We start from the raw sequence: 21,546 nt of genomic DNA on the forward strand, positions 1-21,546 counted from the left end.
GGTCACAAGTTTTCTCACATCATCCTCTTTTCATAAGAGAAAATATTTCATGTCTTTCTGATATTTTCTTAAAGACATATACCAAAACTAAGTAACCCATTTTTTCCATAAAGGTATTAGGTAATTTTATTGGGTTGAATTAAGTATGGCTCTATAAATAGGATTTTTAAATATTTAAAGTATTAAAAATAGAGCCAATCAGTTAAAACTGCAAAAACCCACCAGGTAAATACTTGGAATATATATTCATTTATCATTTATATGGTACACAACTTTGGCTATTATTAAGAGTTGTTTGTTTGTTTGTTTTAATAAAGCAGTGAAATAGAACTCAATAGTTGAACAACTTCATAATTGAACTCAACAGTTAACTTAAATTCTGCCAGCATGAGTAGCTAGTGACACTGGAAAACTGCAGCATCTCTGATTATTTGGATCACTCCACCTTTGGTACATTATTCCCGTAATTCCATTAGAAGTCTCTCTACTTTCTGGGATCTATTAAACTTTTCTTGACCAAATTTCTATAGAAATTACTTTGCCTGCAATCCCTAGCTGATTTTATGGATGCTATCTAAACGGACTACGAAATGTTAACTTGTAGAATGTTTTTTTCCCTATTCTAACCACTTTAACTTTTAATTTTCTGATGACACGGAAAATCAGTAAAAGGAAAGGAAACATCAGGCAGAAATTGAACAACATCTAGTGGTATTAGTTCAATTCAGGTAGTTAAAGAATCCAGATGTTGTCACCTGGTACTGTCAAAGAACTCACAAGCAAATACTTAAGTTTAACCCCCACAACATTCGCGTCACTTTCAAGTCCCACTTGTGCTCTCCGCCCACTCTCAAACTTGTGTGCCAATTCATGTTCTTGAAGAACATGAAAATACAGTAGATACATTACATTTCTTCTGCCTTAGAGATGGATGCAGAGAAAGGCATCAGATGTCAGTCATCTTAAGTCGTGCAGGAAAGGCTCAGAAATGTGTATCTACTGTATTTTCCCAACCCATTACAAATTGTTGGGACAGAAATATGCCTAAATCCCAAAGACCTGACAGTAAATCCCTAAGAACCCCACTAACTCCCACTAGAAATTAGAGTGATGTGACCTCCGTTTTGGGGGCCAACCCTCTGTAACCCCCCCTAACACAAACACAAGAGGTGGGATGGGGTGGGGAGGGGTCACAGGAGGAGTAGGAAAGGGGTCCGGAGAAGAGACTCACCGCTTCTGCAAGCTCCTCGGCGACGCACAACGTAACCAGGAGCAGCCACAACCTGAAACGGGAGGGAGGGTGAGTAACATGGGCTATCTAGACTCCCGGGTCCTATGTATGTCCATAGACCCCGACCCCTTTTTGCTGCCTGCCCCCACTTTCCCTGCAATGACAGAAGCACAAGTAGGTGTAGTTCTGTTCTGGCAAAATAGCTCCAAAGAAGGAAAGAGGAGGGGAGGTCGGGGCAGCAACAGCTCACCCAGGGTGCATGCTTGCGGTTCCTCTGGAGCTGAGTCCCGGGAGACTGCTAAGCGGCTCCGCGGCCCGGGCTCATCGGGGCTTCGCTGATGCTTGGCGGCTGCTTTCTTATTCAGGAGGACAAGGTAGAGGGGCGAAGTGGCTCACTTCGGAGGAAACTAAACTCAGCTGCTAGATAAGAAGTTCCTCAAAGGGAAAACACACTCAGCGGTGCTGGCTAGAACTTGCCGCACTCAAAAGATAGTTCCATGCACCACGAGAGGAAGGAATGGAGGGGAAATGGGCGGGGCTGTGTGCTGTCAATCATCCCCCCTACCTTGGGCAGCCCGTTGTCTCTCTCACTTTCAGGCACCTCTACACACAACATTCCCACGCATCCCCACAGATTCACGCACAGGCCCATGGATACCTATACATGGATGTAAGCAACTATGCACCACACACTCCTGCAAACCACTGTTAACTGTTACACATACATAGATTAAGGCATAGGACTCCTAGATAGACAAATGGGCCCCAAAGTGCCCTCACAGGCTTGCCCAAATGCATACAACGCTCATTCTAATTGATTGTATACTAAGCTCGTGTGGTGGTGGTGGTGGTGGTGGTTGTTACTGGAGTTGTAAATCCATCCTAAACTGAGTAGAACCTAAGGATGAGTGGGCCCCCATGAAATAGGTCCAAAGCCCTGAAACACTCTGAAAGTAGTAAATTCTAGAGTCTGAGATAAAAGAAATGTTCTGAAGAATTCTTCAGTAACCCCCTGAAAGACTCTCCACAGAGTCTTTCTGGGCCTGTCGGTATTTTTAAAAATTTGTATTTTAAAATCACGCAAGTAATGGTCAAGTCTACTTTATCTGGAAGACATCAGTTCAGCTGCCATTAACTCCATACAAGTATTTCCAGTTAGGTGTTTGTGTTACTTTTAAGAAAAATTTTATGAAAGTTATTTAATTATCTGTCTTAAATCCCTCTGAAGCACAAATGCAATGAGAGTAGACAACTTTTATGTTAGCTTAATATGAGGTAAATATTAATTATGACATTCAGTGTAGCTGAAAAAAGATATGACTACTACAATAACATTCAACCATATAATAATTAGTAATATCTACTGAATGCTCCCAAATCTCATATATATATATATATATATATATATATATATATATATATCCCTCATAAAGTCTTCACACACATATACGTATGTTCATTTTCTTAATTCTTTGGTTATAAGCATATATTTAACTACATAAATATATTTATATATTTATAATATTTTCACATATTTTGTTGTAAGTAGAAACTCTGTCCTGTCAGCAGGTGAAAGGCAAAGAACACCAGCAGCCCAAGGAGCAGCGACCAAAATTTGTTTCTAATCATTGACAATAAAAAAGCCCGATACCCTGAGATCCATCCGCTACAAAATAGTCCCAGCTCAGGTCTATATGTAATTGGCTTTGGTGCTTACACCAATAAGAGTGGGGACTAGGCAGGGAAGAGAAGTATCAACGGGAAGTGCGAGTAAACGAATAGAAAAGCTTCCAGGCTGGAAGCTCATTCAACTGGTCTGGAAGTTTCCCTCCCCCAAATAACTGAGCGTCACTCCCTCGCAGGTTCCTTGTGCAGTCTAAAGCTGTGGCGGAGTGATCCTCAAATTCCCCGGTGCTATTAGAGTGGAGGCGGTGCGGGGGAAGAGAGGGAAGAAAGTAGATCTGAGGGACTTGCGTGAAGAAAAAGTTTGCAAGTCTGGACAGAAGGGAGAAGTGCTCCTGAGAGACCGGCTTTGGGGTAGGGAGGAGGGAGGGGAGAATACCTGCTTCTTTTTACCCCCCTCTACTCTTGAAAAGCTTCTTTCTCCTCACCGCAGCTGACCGGCACAATTGGGACGCCCTCACTGTCCCTCTCTGGCTCTAGCTCTCGCCCAATAAACCCTCAAGATTATGTCAGTTAGTCAGAGCCAGCCAGGGATTTCGTGTGGGTGCTGAAGGAGCTGCGGGAGCCGGAGAAGAATGAAACTGCGTGGAGTCAGCCTGGCTGCCGGCTTGTTCTTACTGGCCCTGAGTCTTTGGGGGCAGCCTGCAGAGGCTGCGGTAAGTCCTTCCTTCTAACCCCCACCCCCACCCCATCACCTCACTCTCACTCTGAAATCACTGTTTGTGCCTTTCCCTTCCTTTCTCCTTGGCTTGGCTCGGGAATTCAATTTTGCCTTCACTTGTTTAGGAAGAAACATTTACAACCCTCTCGCCTAACTCAAACCTTCTGAAGTCCATGGGGGCGGTTTAAGTGTTTTAAAATAGGGCTACTTGCTTTCCTGCAGCTAGCTGCTCTGGGAGCAAGAGCAGAGCCTGGGGCGGGGGATGCAGGATCTGGTGGGAATTTAAAACTTTTTATCCCCACCCTCCGCCTTTGGGTGTTTCCCTGCCTGCCGGCTAACCTTTTCACTAGTTGTACCCAACCCACGCACTCTTTAAACTTTGCCTATAGTTTACGATTTTGGCTTTTCCAAAATCGAGTTTTCATCAGTGTTAAGGGCACCCATGAAGTTCTTTGCTTTTGCCCTTCCCTGAAAACTTGAACCTACCCTCACCTCTGATCAGTAAAACCTGTGTTCCCCATTTGCCATCCTTGTTGCAAATGCTCAGGTAACATACCAAGAAGAATGAGGTAAAGACGAATAGCCTCAGGCCTCGAGTTGTCTGTCTTTTTTAAGTTCTGGGTTTTTGTTTGTTGTTTACTTTTTTTTAACATGAAGAAATTCAGAAATCGCCCATTACCTATTTAAAGGAAAAGAGTTCTCTTTTTTTCAATGGAGAATGAGTATTCTGGTTTAAAGGAGAGTGGAGAAGGATGCATATGTGAAATGACAGAGCAAAGAGTTCCACTCAGTTTTAGGGATGTAGAATTAAAACCCCAATATATCTCCTAGAAGGGTATCTGGGTAGGCCTACCCACTATCCTTCTGGGGATGAGAGGCAATGTAAAGGAATGAATGGCTTTGTCAGAAAAAAATGTTCTCCAGCCTAAAGCCCATCATCCTTAATTTCACTTAACCTCTAAAGAATTAAATATGTGACATTATTTAAAAGTTATATTTGAATGATCGTAATGGGTGGTTTTATAAACACTTTAATATGAGACCATGGCTTAGGTCTTCACATGGTTGAATGACTCAATTTTTTTTGTATGTAACTGCTATGTTATAGTTTATCTGGGTCCACTTTTAAGTTAGCTGTCTAGCTTCTCTATACACTCAGCATGCCACAGATTACATTGCCCTCCTTATATCCTCCAGAAAGTGTGTACTCAAGGTATGAAAACTAACTTTCATAATACTCTAAGCACAACATAATTATGATAGCAAATCTGCTGAAAAAACATGCATATCACATTTTTAAATTACAATTGCCACAACTTTTCCTCCATCTAAGTAGATAGATGACTTAAAATTGTGTTTTTGATTTAGTACATCTGATTTAGTAAGGTTTAGTTGCTAAACAGTGCTACAGACCCTTGGATAAAACTACGATTGTGTTGTTGAAAATAGTTACTTTTAAAAACATCTTCTAGGTGCTTACCTCTTATGGCATTTGGCCCAGGGGCAAAGATTTTGTGGATATTTGATTAAATATTTCTATTTTTCCTTTTGACATTGCTATTAATAAGTGTGCACCAGCTATCATAGGGGTATGTATAGCAATACTATATATCAATTTACAGTAACTCAATTTATATTAGAAATGTGATTTTTTTTTATGATTGGCAAAAGTTGGAAGCAAGCTTATTTTCTTGGAACCTTTAAAGATTAAGTGTTCATTAAGAAATTACAAATGATACCATGACGGTTTTTTTTCCCCTTGTTTCTCCTGTATAATTTTTAAGGACATTTTATATCCCATTTCTCCCTCATTAGGATATTGTGCCTCTAATAAAACCAAGGGTTTGTTTTTTCTACTTGATACTTCAATATCCTAGTTAGATTAATGTTTTAATCATCTCAAAGATGTGAATGGTATCTGTTCTCCATACTAGTGCTGGGGATATTGATAACCTTCTCCAGGGTAAACTGGATGGCATTGGGGCTGGTTGTTGGCTGAAATAGTCTAGTATTGGGACATTTACATCAGGAAGAGCATTGCTACTTAAATTTAGATTTAATTTTTCATAGTTAAGTGATTTCTTTATCTCTGAAGTCATGCCAAATTGGGATGTAACAAATACGTGGAAAATTTTCTTAGGGAGAGTTTATTAGGTGGAATAAACTCATGCCGAGAGGTTAGCGGTAAGAGAAAAAGGCAGCTTTAGGTTGAAAAAGTCATTTCTACTGATGGAAATAATGTATTTTTATGTAAAGGTAATTACACCTGTACTGACTCACTGTCAGTAGGATATGCAATCCTACTTTATGGATATGGTGTGTAAAATTATACTACTGTACAAATGTTAGCAAGTGTTTTGTGTATGTGTGTGTGCGCAGTAATGTAGATAGATTTCTCTAATTTAAATATACTATTTCCCATGTGACCATAGGCAACAGCTGATACAGAGTAGCAGTGTGGTTTGTAGCCATGGAACAGTTTTTCTTCCTCGATGAAGTTGACTGCTCCATAGGAATATTTTGTCAGTACTGTTATCATAACTTACATTTTGAGTGTTTACTATGTGCCAGGAACTGTGCTAATATGGTGATATACATGATCATATTTAATTTTCACAACAGACCTATGAGGAATATACCATTCATATCCCCACTTTACAGATCAAGAAGTTATAGATCATGGAGGTTAAGTAATTTGCCGAAAATCACAAAGGTAGTAGTTGTGGAGCTGGAAATTTGAATCCAGGCAGTTTGACTCCAATTTCTTTACCCTTATTGGTTGTTCTATACTGTCTCCTTTGTATGTGCTCTATAGAGATTTATTGGCTGTTCAGAGTATTTGGATCTCTGCTGCTTTTTTGGGTGGGGGAAGGGGGAGACACAGGAGGTTAAACGGAAATGATAAAATGGGGATTACATCTCTTCTGGCTGATGTTAGGAGAAGCAGCATGGTATACTAGAAACTGCTCTGGGCTTAGAATAAAAAGATCAGAGTTTGATCTCTATATGTGCATGTGTGTACAGAGATAATTTAAAAGCAATCTAGAAGCAGTATGTTGCCATTTGTATGATTCTATAAAATCACATTTATAAAAAGTTAGATTTATAAAACGACTATAATTTGTGTTCGATGATTATTTTGAAGAAAGATTAGCCTTATTATTATTTTAATTAGTCAGTTTCTATAATAATTTTAAATATACTGAACTTTTTAGGCATATGTCTATTGTGATAAAACAGGGTATGTGTATATGGTGGCACACTTTGTTTAAGATGCCCAATTCATCTTTGTTGTTTTTGCTAATTTACCTACCCAACATATTCAATTCTATGTATTCACTCAAATATTTATGTATATAGTCTTGTGCAAATACATATATACCTATATATCTATCTATATCTATATCTATCTATCTATCTGTCTATTTTTCTCTGTCCTCTGACTGTGTAAGAGTGTGTACGTTTTTCTCTTGTGTTTTTATTTGGCTTTTGATGTCTGTATATGAATATACAACACATGAGCCTCTTTACCTTGAGTTAACCAGAACTTGGTTAAGGTTGTGTCTGCCAGGCTTATACACTATCAAGTCACTATTTTTTTCCCTTTGTAATTACAAAGTGAGCACATCTTGTGAGACTATGTGGGGTGATATTGTATGACAATGTAAATATCCTGTCTCATCATACTTTTACCCACTAATTTTAACATCTATTGAGGATTCTGGCCTCAATTATTACTGTGACATTTGCCAACTGGTGATTTTCAGTTTTCAACATATTCTGCATTTTTAATGGAACTTTAATGTAACAAAGAACTTTACCTTCTCTGCTATTTGCTTATTTAAGTATTTATTTAGTTGTGTATAGCAGTGTGGATTTATGGATATTTGTTTTATTCTATAAATTATAATGAATTATGCTATTTGATATTTATTTTTGCTGAAATTAACTCAGATTTGGCCAGTAGGAGCCCCTAGCAGCTGGCTCCTGTGTTCTTTCAATGTGTTTCCATCATTTTTTGACTATTCCCTTAAGTTCCAGGCTCATTCTCTATTTTCCATGCCCTAACGCTGGAATTAGTCATTTCTTCAAGTTCTGATTCTTTGGATTGGGTAATGGTATTTAGAGATCAAGATCTGCATGCTCGTTTTATATAATATATATATATATGTAATTATTTATATATTATGTATAGTATTTTACAGTATATACTATTAATATGTAGGTATTTAATGTTATATGTTATATCTTTAATATTACATATTTAAACATGAATATAAATATTAATATGTATATTAAACATGAATTTGTACTGATACTTCTGATTCCAGTCCAAGACCACAGAATAAACACACATCATTGACAATCACACTGCTTTCAGGTATCTCTCCTCAGACATGTGGGCTTTGTAGATATCTCATACAGAGTCTTTAAGAATCTGGCCTCTGGAGTTGGACCTGCAATCTGACTGGTGCATGAACTTCAGCCAAGTAGTAACCTCTGAGCCTTAATTTCCTCATTGGCAAAACGGAGCCAGTGGCATATATGTCACATATTGTTTTCAGGATAAAATGAGAGAAGTTATGTAAAGCATTTAGAATGGTACTTGGCACGTAGTAACTTTTAGATTTCATTATTGCCATTACAAACAATTTAGTGACTCTACCATTTGTGATTGCACCAACTCTCACATTTTTTGCCTGATTTTCAAGACCTGTCATTATATTTCCCTTATCTAACCTTATTTTTCATTACATTTTACAATATACTCCCTCCATTCTACCGTAGCTGAGCTTTCCTGTAATCCCTTGAGCACTGCATACAGATTTTGGCTCTCAATCTTGATTAGGATCCTGTGGATTCAAATCTTTGCTCAATTTCAGCAAATTGTTTACATTCATTCAGCAGATATTTATTCAGTAACTCATAAGTACTTAAGAATTGTATTTATGTTGTTACGTTTCCACCTTCATGGATATGTACTGTCCACAAAACATTCTGTACTAGACACCATGGATAAAACTGAATAAAATAGACAGGGTCCCTGTCTTCATAGAGTTTATATGCTAGTGGAAATAGATAAAAGGTACTGTGAAAGTTTTTTTTACTATTACATATCATTGCTGATTTTCCCCATCTTTGAACATTTGTAATATGTAGCCTCTCACAATTAGTCTGGTATCTAATTGAATTCGGTTTTATAAGCATTTTGTATCATGAGATTTTTATCTGTTTTCCCTATTAATTATAGACTCTTTGAAGATGACAGCTGTATATTTGTTTTTTCATTTAACCAATTTACATGTTGATTTTGATAACAAAAGTAATACATGCTCAGTGTTGGAAGCTTGAAAAATATAGAAAATTATAAAGAAGAAAATAAAAATCTGTCCACAATTCTGTCAACATCACAAAAATAATCTCTACTACTGTTTTTTTTAAATGAATAACTGCCTTCTTTTATTTTTTTTAAATGGAATGTTTGCTATTGATAGAAAGGCTTGTAAATAAATGAATGACTTTTATCTCTACTACTGTTTTGATCATTTTCCTTCTTATGTAGCTAGTCTTTAAAAATTAAGTAGGTTAAAATAAAAAAAGTTGGGATCCTTTTATATACAGCTTTATATCTTAATGTTTATTTACTTATGAATCCTTTTCCCATGTTATTAAAATGATCAGTTTTAAAATATTTTTAAATGACTGCATATGATTTATATTTATACACAGCACAATTAATTTACCTGTTCACTTTTGTAGAAAAATATATTTTTAAATTTCAAAGTTTTTAAACCATTGTAAGAAATACTGCCATGAACAATTTTTATTCCATATTTTGTATTATTTTATCAGTACTGCCTCTTTCATGGGGAATTAGTATTTTCACTGATTAGACCATCAGTATTTTTAAAGTGTTTGGTATGTGCAATAGACCCTGCAATTTAGAAAGGCTATATCTGCAGATAAATTAGGATAGCTAACTTTTTTTAGTGGTTACTATGTTTTATCCTGTTAAGTAGATAATGCCATTCCCATTTTTATGTACAAGGAATTTGATGCCCAGAGGTTAGTTAAATATCTTGCCCAAGGTTAATAAATGATTGCACTAGAACCTGCTCATGCGATTTTCTTCACTCTCCATTTCATACATCACAGATAATACAGAAAAATAAAGTCATGTTGAAAAGTTGAATAATTCCCTCTGCTCTTTCCATTACCCCTTCCTGTGACTGGACATTTCTAAAAATAGGCTCACAACCAGACCATCCTTTAATGATTTTACTATAATTACCCAGGACATTCATCCACAAGGGCCTAAATTTTAATTTTGTGAACCATGTGTCCCCCAACATTTCTCTCCTGGACAGAAGATGGAGCCTGCCTTCCATTAATAACTCCCCCACTTGCCTCTTCCTTGCTATAGCAAGGGTATAACATACTCCAAACCCACTGATGTTCCCCCTCTGCTAGGAGAGTTTTACAATGCATCTGAAATGGGAGCCCATTGTGCCTTCCCTCCCCAATCCCTTCTCAGCTCCTATGTGTGTTTGCCTAGTGCTGTCCCTTGCTTTCATCTATATCTCCTTTAGTGACACTCCAGAACCTTCTACCCATTAATTGCTAATATATTTCCCCCACTTTGGGGGGTTGGGCAATAGCTCACATTTTCTTTGTTAAGAAAAAAACTTTAAGTACATATGGAATGAGGGTTTTCCATCCATTGTATACCACTCCCAGTTTACCTTCCCCTCCTGTTTCCTCGCTAGCTAAGTGACTTTATTACCTTTATGCCAGCCTTGGAGCTTGTACAATTCAAATGTATTCTTCTGCAAAATCACAAACACTTATGCATTATAGCTTTTCTAGGTGGCATTTGAATAGCTGAACTTTAAGCTTCTGAATGATCTGTTCTTGCCAAATTACTTTCCAGAATGGGCTTACCAATTATATTCCTATCAGTATTGTATAAGAGTACCTATGAGATAGTCTTAATAATTTTTTCTATCTAGTACAGTGAATATGGAATTGATGCTCAATTGATTGCCAGTTGGTTGGCTGATTTGGTCCTATCCTCTAATGATTTTCTTTTTAAAAATGTAATCATTCCATCATCTCATTCCCTTCTGACAATAGCAACCATGGGACAGAAGTAATTTTTGAAAATATATTATCTCCAATTAACATTATAAATGAACCACCCAGCCACTTAACTAAATCTTCATTACAAAATTTGTTTTTAATAGCAGTAATTCTTGAGGTTTTTTGGAGAGGCAGCTTTCGTGTGATTTCTGATACATAGGCTCCTTTCATTTTAAGAAACCAGACTCTTATTTTACGCATCAGTGGTTGAGTTTATTTACCTTCATAATCTGTGCAGGTCCAACTGCCCTTTGTTCGTTTAGCAGCTTCTGCTGGCCTTTAAGCAAAAGTATAGTCTGTGATGGTACCTGCTACCCTATTGAAATGGGAACCTCAAACCCCTTGCTTTTTGCTAACCAAAGACACCCCAAGGCACATGTTATAAAAGAAACAGGCTTTTGCCAAATTCAATTTTTAACTTATTTTTTATTTTATAGAGTCTGATAGAAACATTAGATTTACTTATTAACTTGTAGAGAGACTTAAGCAACATTTATGAGCAAGTGCTAGTCAGGTTAATGGAACTGTTTTTATGACAGTGAGTAGTAAAATAAGACTGTAAGAAATTTTGTTGCCATTTGTTTCATCCTATAATTCAGTCAGACAACACTCTACATGACACGAGAACTGGATGATTTGCTTCCAAAATTTCTATAGTATTAATGGAATACTGAAGGAGATGGAAGTTCGGAAGTTTGGGAGTGGGGAATTTTGTTGAGAGTGGGACACTAGTGAAAAATTATTTAGTTGATTCTGTATTTTGAGCTCAAGGAGGAGAGGTCTTTCTCTTTCCATAAGCTCATAATGTAATTGATGTAGTAAAACATTTCTGTGTGTGGAAGGTAGGCATAATAGTTCATGTTTATATCAGATAAGTTGTTTTCTGTTGCAAGCAGTATAAAAACTAATTCAACTGTATGAACATTAAAGAAAAATTTTAGCTCACATGCCAAGAAGTTTGGAGGTAGAGTAGTATCTTGGAGGCTGATTAATTCAGCCAGATAATGACTCAGGTTCTTTCCACTCTCTGCTCTGTTGTACTCTGCCTGGTACCTTACTCTCTCAGATTTGTGCCCCTCATACTTGCTGCAGTTCCATGGATCACATGCAGACACCATAATGTCCAGTAGAACACTAATATGAACACTAGTATTCATGTGTGTCTCTTTTTTTTTTTTTTAGAGGGCAGTGTTACTGGCCCTCATATGTGGGATCCGAACCCGGGCCCTCTGGCGTCCCAAGCCAGCCCTTCACCATTGCGCCACTCAGCCGGCCCTCATGTGTGTCTCTTTTTATCAGCAATGAAAACTTTCCCAGGAGACCCACACCTCCACCCTGAAAACACCCCTTATATCTCATTGGTTAGAATTGTGTTATATGTATGTGCTTACAGCAGTACATTGGCAAGTGGAATTGGACCACAAAGGTAGAGTTAGACCAGTGACTTAACCAACCACTTCGCACCCCACCAACAAAGCACATTGCTGCTTGGAAAAGTTGGAGGGCGGGGAAATCTGAATAAAATCAGGAAGGAAGAAATAGTTCCTGCTTCATGACCTCATGAATTTGTCCTCAGGATCAGTTGAATAAAAGATGTGTAAGACATTAATATATTTGTCAAATGTAAGCTGTATTACTTAATAAGGAATAGGGTATAGAGTTGTACAAATAAAAGATGTTGACAATTTACGTAATTATAGATATTTTAGAGCTGGAGGGACATTAGAGGTCCTTTAGATCAGTGGTTTTCCAAGTTTAGTTTTAGATCAGTGGTTCTCCAAGTGTAATTTAGTGTGTGGACTCCTGGGATTCTTGCAGTTCTGTCAGGAGGGACATGAGAACTATTTTAACAATAATATGAAGACTGTTTTGCCCTTTTCACTGTTTGACATTCGCACTGGTGGTGCGTAAAACTGCTAGTGCAGTCTACCCAATTGTCCTAGTAAGGCATACCTCATTTTATTGCACTTTGTTTTTATCACGCTTCACAGATGTTGCATTTTAAGCAAGACCTTTCACCAGAAAAAGATTACAACTTGCTCTATTGCGGTGGTCTGGAACCAGACCCACAATATATCTGAGGTATATCTGTGGTTGTACTTTCAGGGGATAAAAAGCCATTTTTATTTAAGAATGTTCTCAATGTAACATTAATTTTATTAAATCTTGACCCTTGAGTGCACATCTTTTTAACATTCTATATGACAAAATGGGAAATATACACAAAACACTTCTGTATGCTAAAGTAATGTTGTTTCTAGGAAAAGCACTTGTGCAGTTGTTTGAGTTGTGGGCTGAACTAGTTGAGTTTTACATGGAACACATTCTTACTTGAAAGAACAATTGAGATGAACTATGGTTATTCAAACTTGAGTATGTGGCAGGCATTTTTTTGAGAAAGAACAAAGTGAGTCTATCACTTAAAGGAAAACTACTGGCATTGAAAAAATTTGCCAGTGCAAACATTTGAGCTTTTCAAGTAAGAATTAGAAGTTTAAAAAACTTGAATCTGCCACTGTGAGCTTGATAGCTTCCCAAATCTTAGCCTTTTCTAATGAGATTGGTAGTTACATTAATGTGTATGATTTTTGATATTGTTTAATAAAATGTGTTAACATTTGAAAGTTCTGCAAAGCTCAGTGAACTAGTATTTTCCAAATGACTAATGCATGACATTATAAAATCATGCATGGGTAAAAGATCCATTCAAAGGCAAGACAGATCAATGAGTTTTAATGAAATCAGGTTAAAAAAATTAATGGATAAGGTTTCAGATTCTCTGTTGCACCTAACCTTAAAGAGTCTACCACTTGTAGAACTTTGGTATTATAGCAAAGATTGTCTTGAAAGGCTATTAACATACTCAGTTTTCCAAATACATAACTGCATGAAGCCGGATTTTCTTCATATATTTCTGTCAAAAGAATATATTGTAACAGAGTGAATGCAGGAGATATGAAGATCTATCTAGCTGTGTTATATCAAGAGATTTATATAAAGAGATTTAGCAAAAAATTTAAAACAATCCCTCTTCTCACTATTTTTGTTTGTTTTAGAAACTATAATTAGTTTTCATGAGAATATATGAAATATGTTAACATGTAATGAGTTCATTATTGTCACTTTTAAATGAATAAATATTTTAAATATTGCTCAGTTTTATTTTAGGTGGTACATATTGCTAGATATAATCCATAAGGAAGTGAAAAGGTCAAAACACTACAGAGACCAACTCCATCGTTTTACAGGACATTGACATGATTGATGAAAGATGCAGTTATTTAGTTGGAGAGGCAGAGATGGGATCTTATTCCAGTCCTCTCACCAGTGTACCACATGAGGTTAGGTATTGGTGAGCTGATAATATGATTTTGTAATTTTATTCATCTGGGTAGATGTTATAAAGTTATGAAAATACCCAGGAGAAAATGGAGATACTAGATTGTACTCATGTCTTTCCTATCATCTTTAGTCCAATTGCCAAGTCAGAAACATTCTCGCTATACAAACCACAGGAGGAGATATTGATGAAGAAAGATAATGAGCTAAAATTATGGTTATTTTTAGATACTACATTGGAAGATTCATGAAACCATAGTCCTTGTCGTACATATCTTTGTATTCATCACAGTGTATAGAATGGTTCCTTGTATACAATGTTAGACAATTAAGTTCACGAACTTGTTGCAACAATGTTGCTTACCTTTTTATTTATATTAGAGGGATTATTCATTATGAATTTGTACCAAATGGACAAACAGTTAACCAAGTTTACTATTTGGAAGTGCTGAAAAGGCTGCGTGAAAAAGTTAGACGACCTGAACTTTTCACCAACAATTCATGACTCTTACATCACGACAATGCACCAGCTCACATGGCACTGCCTGTGAGGGAGTTTTTAGCCAGTAAACAAATAACTGTATTAGAACACCTTCCCTGCTCACTTGATCTGGCCCGCAATGACTTCTTTCTTTACCCAAAGATAAAGGAAATATTGAAAGGAAGACATTTTGATTATGTTCAGGACATCAAGTGTACTATGATGACAGCTCTGATGGCCATTCCAGAAAAGGAGTTCCAAAATTGCTTTGAAGGGTGGAGCAGGCACTGGCATTGGTATATACCTTAAGGGGAGTACTTCGAAGGTGACTGTAGTGATATTCAGCAATGAGGTATGTAGCACTTTTTCTAGGATGAGTTTGTGAACTTAATTGTCAGAACTCGTATAGTTCATTCTCAGTAGCTAGGTGTTGAATAAATTTTGAATTTAGGGGAAGGGTAGATTTATTTGAATAGCACCAAGAGGCAAGACCTCAAATCAATAAGTTATAGGAACTCTCGATATCAATAATTTTATATTAAGTAATTTAGGAATGGGAATGCCCCATTACTAAACGTGATCAAATAGAGGGTGGATGCTACTTTGGCAGCAATACCCATGATACCCCTTTCGACTCTAAAATACTATTGATTTTGGTTGTTAGAAGAAAATTTTTTTTCTTATTGAAGTCGAATCTGCCTCTCTATCGTTATAAGTAACTTTGAGGTATAATTGACATAAAATGAAATGCACATATTTAAGTGTACAATTTGAGGAGTTGTAGCTATGTACACTCCTGTGAAACTATCAGTACATTAAAAATAATGAACATAGGGGCCGGCTGAGTGGCGCAATGGTTCAGAACTGGCTTGGGATGCCAGAGGGCCCCAATTCGGATCCCACATGAGGGCCAGTGACACTGCCCTCTACAGCTAAGATGCTGAACAACAGCTCAACCTGGAGCTGGGCTGCCGTGAGTCGCTGGTGACGGCGTAGGCTGCAGCCCTTGTGGCAGTGGGTTGCCGTGGGCTACTGTGTGTAGCCAGCAGCCAGCGTGAGCAGCCAGCAGCCACAGTGAGCGGCCATCCAGAAGCCGGCGACTGATCTGCCTCACCCAGGAAGAGCACAATGATGGTGCCAACTTGGGCCAGTGAAGCAACGTCTTCCACTAGACTGAAGAACAAAACGACAGCAACTTGTCTGTTCCCCTTCCCCCAATTCCCCAGCGCTGTTTCCATCCCCCAATTCCCCAATAAAAATATTTTAAAAATAATAATAATAATGAACATATATTGGGCCGGCCGAGTGGCGCGTTGGTTAAGAGCTGACTTGAGATGCCAGCTCTGAGCAGCAGGGCCCCGGTTCGGTTCCCACATTAGGGCCAGTGACACTGCCCTCTACAGCTAAGATGCTGAACAACAGCTCAACCTGGAGCTGGGCTGCCGTGAGTCACCGGTGATGGCGTAGGCTACAGTGAAGCTACAGTGGGCTGCCGTGAGCTACCGTGAGCCGCCATGAGTGGCCGTCAGTGGCTGGCCACTGACCTGCCTCATCTGGGAAGAGTGCAATGATAATACCAACATGGGCCAGTGAAGCGACATCCTCCACAACTAGACTGAAGAACAAAAGGACAGCAACTTGTCTGTTCTCCTTCCCGATTCCCCAGTGCTGTTCCCCTCCCCCAATTCTCCAATAAAATCTTTTAAAAAAATAATGAACATATAAATTATCCCAAAAGATTTCCATGTGTCTTTGTAGTACCTACCACCCTTCCTACTGCAATCTCCCATCCCCAAGTAACCACCGATCTGCTTTCTGTACATTAGTTTCATTTTCTAGAGTTTTAAGTGGAGTCATATGGTATATACACTTCCTTTGCTCTGGCATCTTTCAGCATTTGAGATACATCCACATTGTGGTGTTTAATCAAAGTTCATTATCTTTTTGCTGAGTAGCATTCCATTGTAAAAGTATAACACACTTTGTTTTTTGTTCACCTGTTGATAGATATTTGGGTGGTTTGTAGCTTGTGGCCAGTACAGGTAAAGCCGCTATGAACATTTTATTTTTGCATTTTAGCAGTTATTTTATTGAAGCGTGATTTGCATAAAGTGATATGCACTTATCTTAGGTGTACAGCTCAATTATTTCTTAACATTTGTGTACACTTTGGTAACCACCCACCAGGTCAAGACATAGAACATTTCCATTACCCCAAGCTCCGTCATGACCCTTCCCTTTCAGTGTAATTTGTCTTCTCTAAGAAATCTTACACTCCAAGGTTGCAAAGATATTATCATGTGGTTTCTTTTAGAATCTTTATAGTTTCAAGTTTTATCTTTAGGCCTATTTGCTTTTATTTATAGATAACCAGTTTCCCCCCTATATTGGACAAAGTCCCCTTTTTCGTTGATTTGCTTTGATGGCTTTATTGAAAATCAATTGAATGTATATGTATAGGTCTAGGTCAGAACTCACTAGTCTATTCTGTTGACTTGTTTGTCTACCTTATGACAATGTCACACTATTTAAATTATTTTTGGCATTACAATAACTTTAATTCTTGTAGTGTAAGTCTTTTAAATTTGTTCTTCTTCAAGATTGTCTTGGCTATTTATTCCATATAAATGTTAGATACGTTTTGTCAATTTCTACTAAAAAAACTTTTGAGAGTTTGATAAGAATAGCAACAATTGTATGGAAAAATTAGGGGCAAGTTAAATTTTAAATTATTGATTTTTCCAATACATGAACACAGGACATCTCTCTATTAATTTGTATATTCTTTAATTACTTTCATCATAGGAATCATGCAGAACATTTGTTCAGTTTCTTCCTATGCAGATGCTTATTTCTACAGTAAATAGTATCATTAAAATTTTTTTATTTTCAGTTGCTTGTTGCTAAGATATAGACACATAATTCATTTTTATATTGCTATTTTAGATATTAATAATTTTCTTATTTAAGGTATGATGCTCATATTGTAAAAATCACCCATTTTATGCATGATTCTGTGAGTTTGAGAGATGCATACAATAGCGTAGTCTATCATAAAGAAATAGAACAGCTTTGTTGAATTTATTCATTAGTTTTTGTAGTTACTTTGTATTTTTTATGTACGTAATCATATCATCTGTAAATAAAGAGAGTCATACTTCTTATACTTCTTCCTTTCCAATCTGTATGCCTTATTGCACTGGCTAGGACCTCCAGTACAAGTTTTATAGAAGTGGTGAGAGAAGACATCCCTTTTTTGCACTGTCTTTTAGGGAAGATAGTCAATATTTTGCTCTTATGTTAGCTTTAAGTTTTCCATAGTTACAGATGGAAGAGGTCCTTTTCCATTCCTATTTGCTGAGATTTCTTAAAATGTTAAAATTTTCTCAAGAAATAATTTGCACCTATTTAAACAATCATTATCAGGAACTCAGCTGAGCTGCTAGGTGTCTGAGTTGCCAATTAAAACAAGTCAAAATGAAAGTAAGAGTCAAGTTTTTAATTGCTTACTGTGATTGTATAAGCAAGAGGCTAAATCAGGGTAAAAGTCAGTTCTCCCTCCCATTTACATTTTTCTTCATGCAGTGGCTCCTGATCCATGGATTAGTACAGACTTGGGGGTCACGTTGTCTCACTGAAGGTACTTCAAAAAAAAGCTCCTCCAGTTTTAGGGACCTAGGGGAGGAAGGTGAAAAAGGCTAGAAATGGAAAAATACCGAGCACTGAGTCAGAGTGGAGAAAAGTGTCTTCAAAGTTTTCCCCCACTTCCTCTGTTATGAATGCTGTGAACAAGTAAGTCTGTGTGTGGACATGTGATTTCATTTGTCTTGGGTAGATATCAAGAAATGAAATTGCTGGGTTGTATCTAAGTCTATTTTTAACTTTACAAGTTACTGCTAAATTGTTTTCCAAAGTGTTTACCACTGTACATTCCACCGATGTAAATGAGTTCTAGTTGTTCCTCACCCTTCCCTGCATTTGCAATAATTACTTTTATTAATTTTAATAACTTGCTGTCAAAATACTGCTATCTTCTTATAGTTTTCTTATAGTTATCTCATAATTACATCCAAAAATTTACTATCTTTGGTGTATTGCTCTGTGAACTTTGATAAAAGCATACAATCTTGTGACCCCTGCCACAATAAAGAATCAAAACAGTTCCATGACCTCAAAGTATTTCCTCATGTGGCCCTTTGTAATTACCTCTCCACCTACCCACAGTTCCTGAAAATCATTCACCTATTTTTTATTTCTATAATTTTACCTTTTTCATAACGTCATATAGATAAAATCATCCATGTAGCATTTTGAGTTTAGATTTTTTTCTCTTAATGTAATACATTTGAGATTCATCCATGTTGTGTGCATCAGTATGCCATTTCTTTTTTTTATTTTAATTGAAGTTTATTGGTGTGACAATGGTTAGTAAAGTTACATGGGTTTCAAGTGTACAATTCTGTAATACACCATCTATATATCACATTGTGTGTTCACCACTGAGAGTCAGTTCTCCTTCCATCACCATATATTTGACCCCATTTACCCTCATCTACTACCCTTCCCTCCTTACCCTCTGGTAAACACTAAACTATTGTCTGTGTCTATGAGTTTTTGTTTCTTGGTTTGCTTGTCTTGTTCCTTTGTTGCTTTCAATTTTATATCCCACAAATCAGTGGAATCATACGACTCTCTACTTTTTTGTGTGATTTATTTTGCTTAGCATAATAATCTCAAGATCCATCTGTGTTGTCTCAAATGGCACTATTTCATCTTTTCTTATGTCAGAGTAGTATTCCATTCTGTGTATTTACCAAATCTTCTTTATCCAATCATCCAGCAAAGGACACTTTGGTTGTTTCCATATCTTGGCCACCATAAATAAAGCTGCAGTGGACATCAGTGCACATATATATATTTTTTATTTTTTTCTTAGTTTCAGGTGTACAAAACAGTGTAATAGTTATACTTTTACCCCTCTAAAGTAACAACCCCCCTCCCCCAATCCACCGCCTTCCTCCCCCTATATCATACATATCTATTACAATTCCATTGACTCCACTCCCCACACTATACTCCACATCCCATGATTTTATATATGTGTGTGTGTGTGTGTATATATATATATATATATATATATGTAAAATTATAGTTGACATACAATGTTACTCAACGTCAGCTTCAGGTGTACAGTACAGTAGTCAAGCCTCTACACCGTCCATGAAGTGGTCTCCCTAACAAGATGTGACCATCTGACACCCTATAAAATCTTTACAACATTATTAATTATATTCCCCAAAATGTCTTTCATATCCCTGTGGCAATATTGTAGTTACCTATTTATGCCATCTAGTCCCTTCCCCTTCTCCATCCCCACCCCACTTCCACTAGCAACCATCAGTTTTTCCTCTATATCTCTGAGACTATTTCTATTTACTTTGCTCATTTATTCAGTTCTTTAGATTCCACATATAAGTGAGATCATATGGTATTTGTTTTTCTCCGACTGACTTATTTCACTTAGCATAATGTCCTCTAGGTGAATCTATATCGTTGCAAATGATAAGATTTCATTCTTCTTTATAGCTGAGTAATACTCCATTGTGTAAACCTACCATGGTTTCTTAATCCAGTCGTCTACCAATTGGCATTTCGGTTGTTTCCAAGTCTTAGCTATTGTAAATAGCACTGCAATAAGCATAGAGGGGCATGTATTTTTTTCAAATTGGCATCTTGGATTTCTCTGGATAGATACCTAAGAGTGGAATTGCTGGGTCATAAGGTAGTTCCATTTCCAGTTTTTGAGATACCTCCATGCTGATTTCCATAATGGCTGCACCAATTTGCACTCACATCACCAGTACAACAGGGTTCCCTTTTCTCCACTACCTCGCCAGCACTTGTTGTTTGTTGATTTATTGATGATAGCCATTTTGACTGGAGTGAAGTGGTATCTCATTGAGAGCACATGTATTGTTTTTTTTTTTAAAGATTTTATTGGGGAATCGGGGGAGGGAACAGTGTTGGGGAATCAGGTAAGGGGAACAGACAAGTTGCTGTCCTTTTGTTCTTTAGTCTTGTTGTGGAGGACGTTGCTTCACTGGCCCATGTTGGTATCATGATCATTGCGGACTTCGCAGCTGAGGCAGATTGGTCGCTGGCCATTGGATGGCTGCTCATAGTGGCACACGGCAGCTCTCGCCAGCTGCTGACTGCTTGGGCTGGCTGCCGACCACTGATAGTAGCTTACGGCAGCCCACTGCCGCCCCACTGCAGCCTACGCCATTGCCAGCGACTCACGGCAGCCCAGCTCCAGCTCCAGCTGTTGTTCACCATCTTAGCTGTAGAGGGTGCAGTGTCACTGGTGCATGTGGGATCCCAACCAGGGCCCTGCTGCTCAGAGCTTGTGCTCCCAAGCCGACTCTTAACCAAAAATCCACTCGGCCGATCCCCGAGAGCACATATGTCTTTATGGATAAATGTTTTCAGATTTTTTGGGTATATACCCAGGAGAGGGATTACTGGGTCATATGGTTATTGTATTCTTAACGGAAAAGCTTCTGCAGAGCAAAAGAAACCATCGACAAAATAAAGAGGCAACCAATTGAATGGGAGAAGATATTTCCAAACAATGCCTCCAATAAGGGGCTGAAATCCAAAATATATATGGAACTTGTACAACTCAACAACAAAAAAACAAACAATCCAATTAAAAAATGGGCAGAGGACCTGAATATACATTTCTGCAAAGAGGACGTAGAGATGGCCAATAGACATATGAAAAAAATGCTCAGCATCACTAATCATCTAAGAAATGCAAATCAAAACTGCAAGGAGATATCATCTCACATGGGTTAGAATGGCTGTTGTCAACACGACAAATCATAACAAGTGTTGGAGAGGCTGTGGAGAAAAAGGAACCTTCATACACTGTTGGTGGGAGGGCTGATTGGTGCAACTGCTGTGGAAGGCAGTGTGGAGATTCCTCAAAAAATTAAGAATAGAATGGTC

The 21,546-nt window shown here is 37.5% G+C and overlaps 2 protein-coding genes across 8 annotated transcripts in view; one reads left to right on the plus strand and one right to left on the minus strand.

Annotated features, from left to right (window-relative positions):
* The window catches only part of COL4A6 (collagen type IV alpha 6 chain), a 314,136-nt gene extending 312,396 nt beyond the window's left edge, over window positions 1-1,740 (minus strand). For both annotated transcript variants that reach the window (XM_019662440.1, XM_019662438.1), the window contains exons 1-2: window positions 1,482-1,740; window positions 1,232-1,283 (exon numbers count right to left, since the gene is read on the minus strand). In XM_019662440.1, the coding sequence (XP_019517985.1) occupies window positions 1,232-1,283; window positions 1,482-1,492 (63 nt within the window). In that variant the 5' untranslated portion in view covers window positions 1,493-1,740. The remainder of the gene's footprint in view (window positions 1-1,231; window positions 1,284-1,481) is intronic.
* Window positions 1,741-3,064: 1,324 nt separating this feature from the next.
* The window catches only part of COL4A5 (collagen type IV alpha 5 chain), a 256,477-nt gene continuing 237,995 nt past the window's right edge, over window positions 3,065-21,546 (plus strand). For 4 of the 6 annotated variants that reach the window (XM_019662459.1, XM_019662464.1, XM_019662462.1 and 1 more), the window contains exon 1: window positions 3,066-3,570. In XM_019662459.1, the coding sequence (XP_019518004.1) occupies window positions 3,490-3,570 (81 nt within the window). In that variant the 5' untranslated portion in view covers window positions 3,066-3,489. Of the gene's footprint in view, window positions 3,571-21,546 lie in introns of all 6 variants that reach the window. The other 2 variants (XM_019662460.1, XM_019662461.1) reach the window with 2 other exon arrangements.

This window comes from Hipposideros armiger, unplaced genomic scaffold, assembly GCF_001890085.2.
Source record: "Hipposideros armiger isolate ML-2016 unplaced genomic scaffold, ASM189008v1 scaffold_377, whole genome shotgun sequence".
Lineage (NCBI taxonomy): Eukaryota > Metazoa > Chordata > Mammalia > Chiroptera > Hipposideridae > Hipposideros > Hipposideros armiger.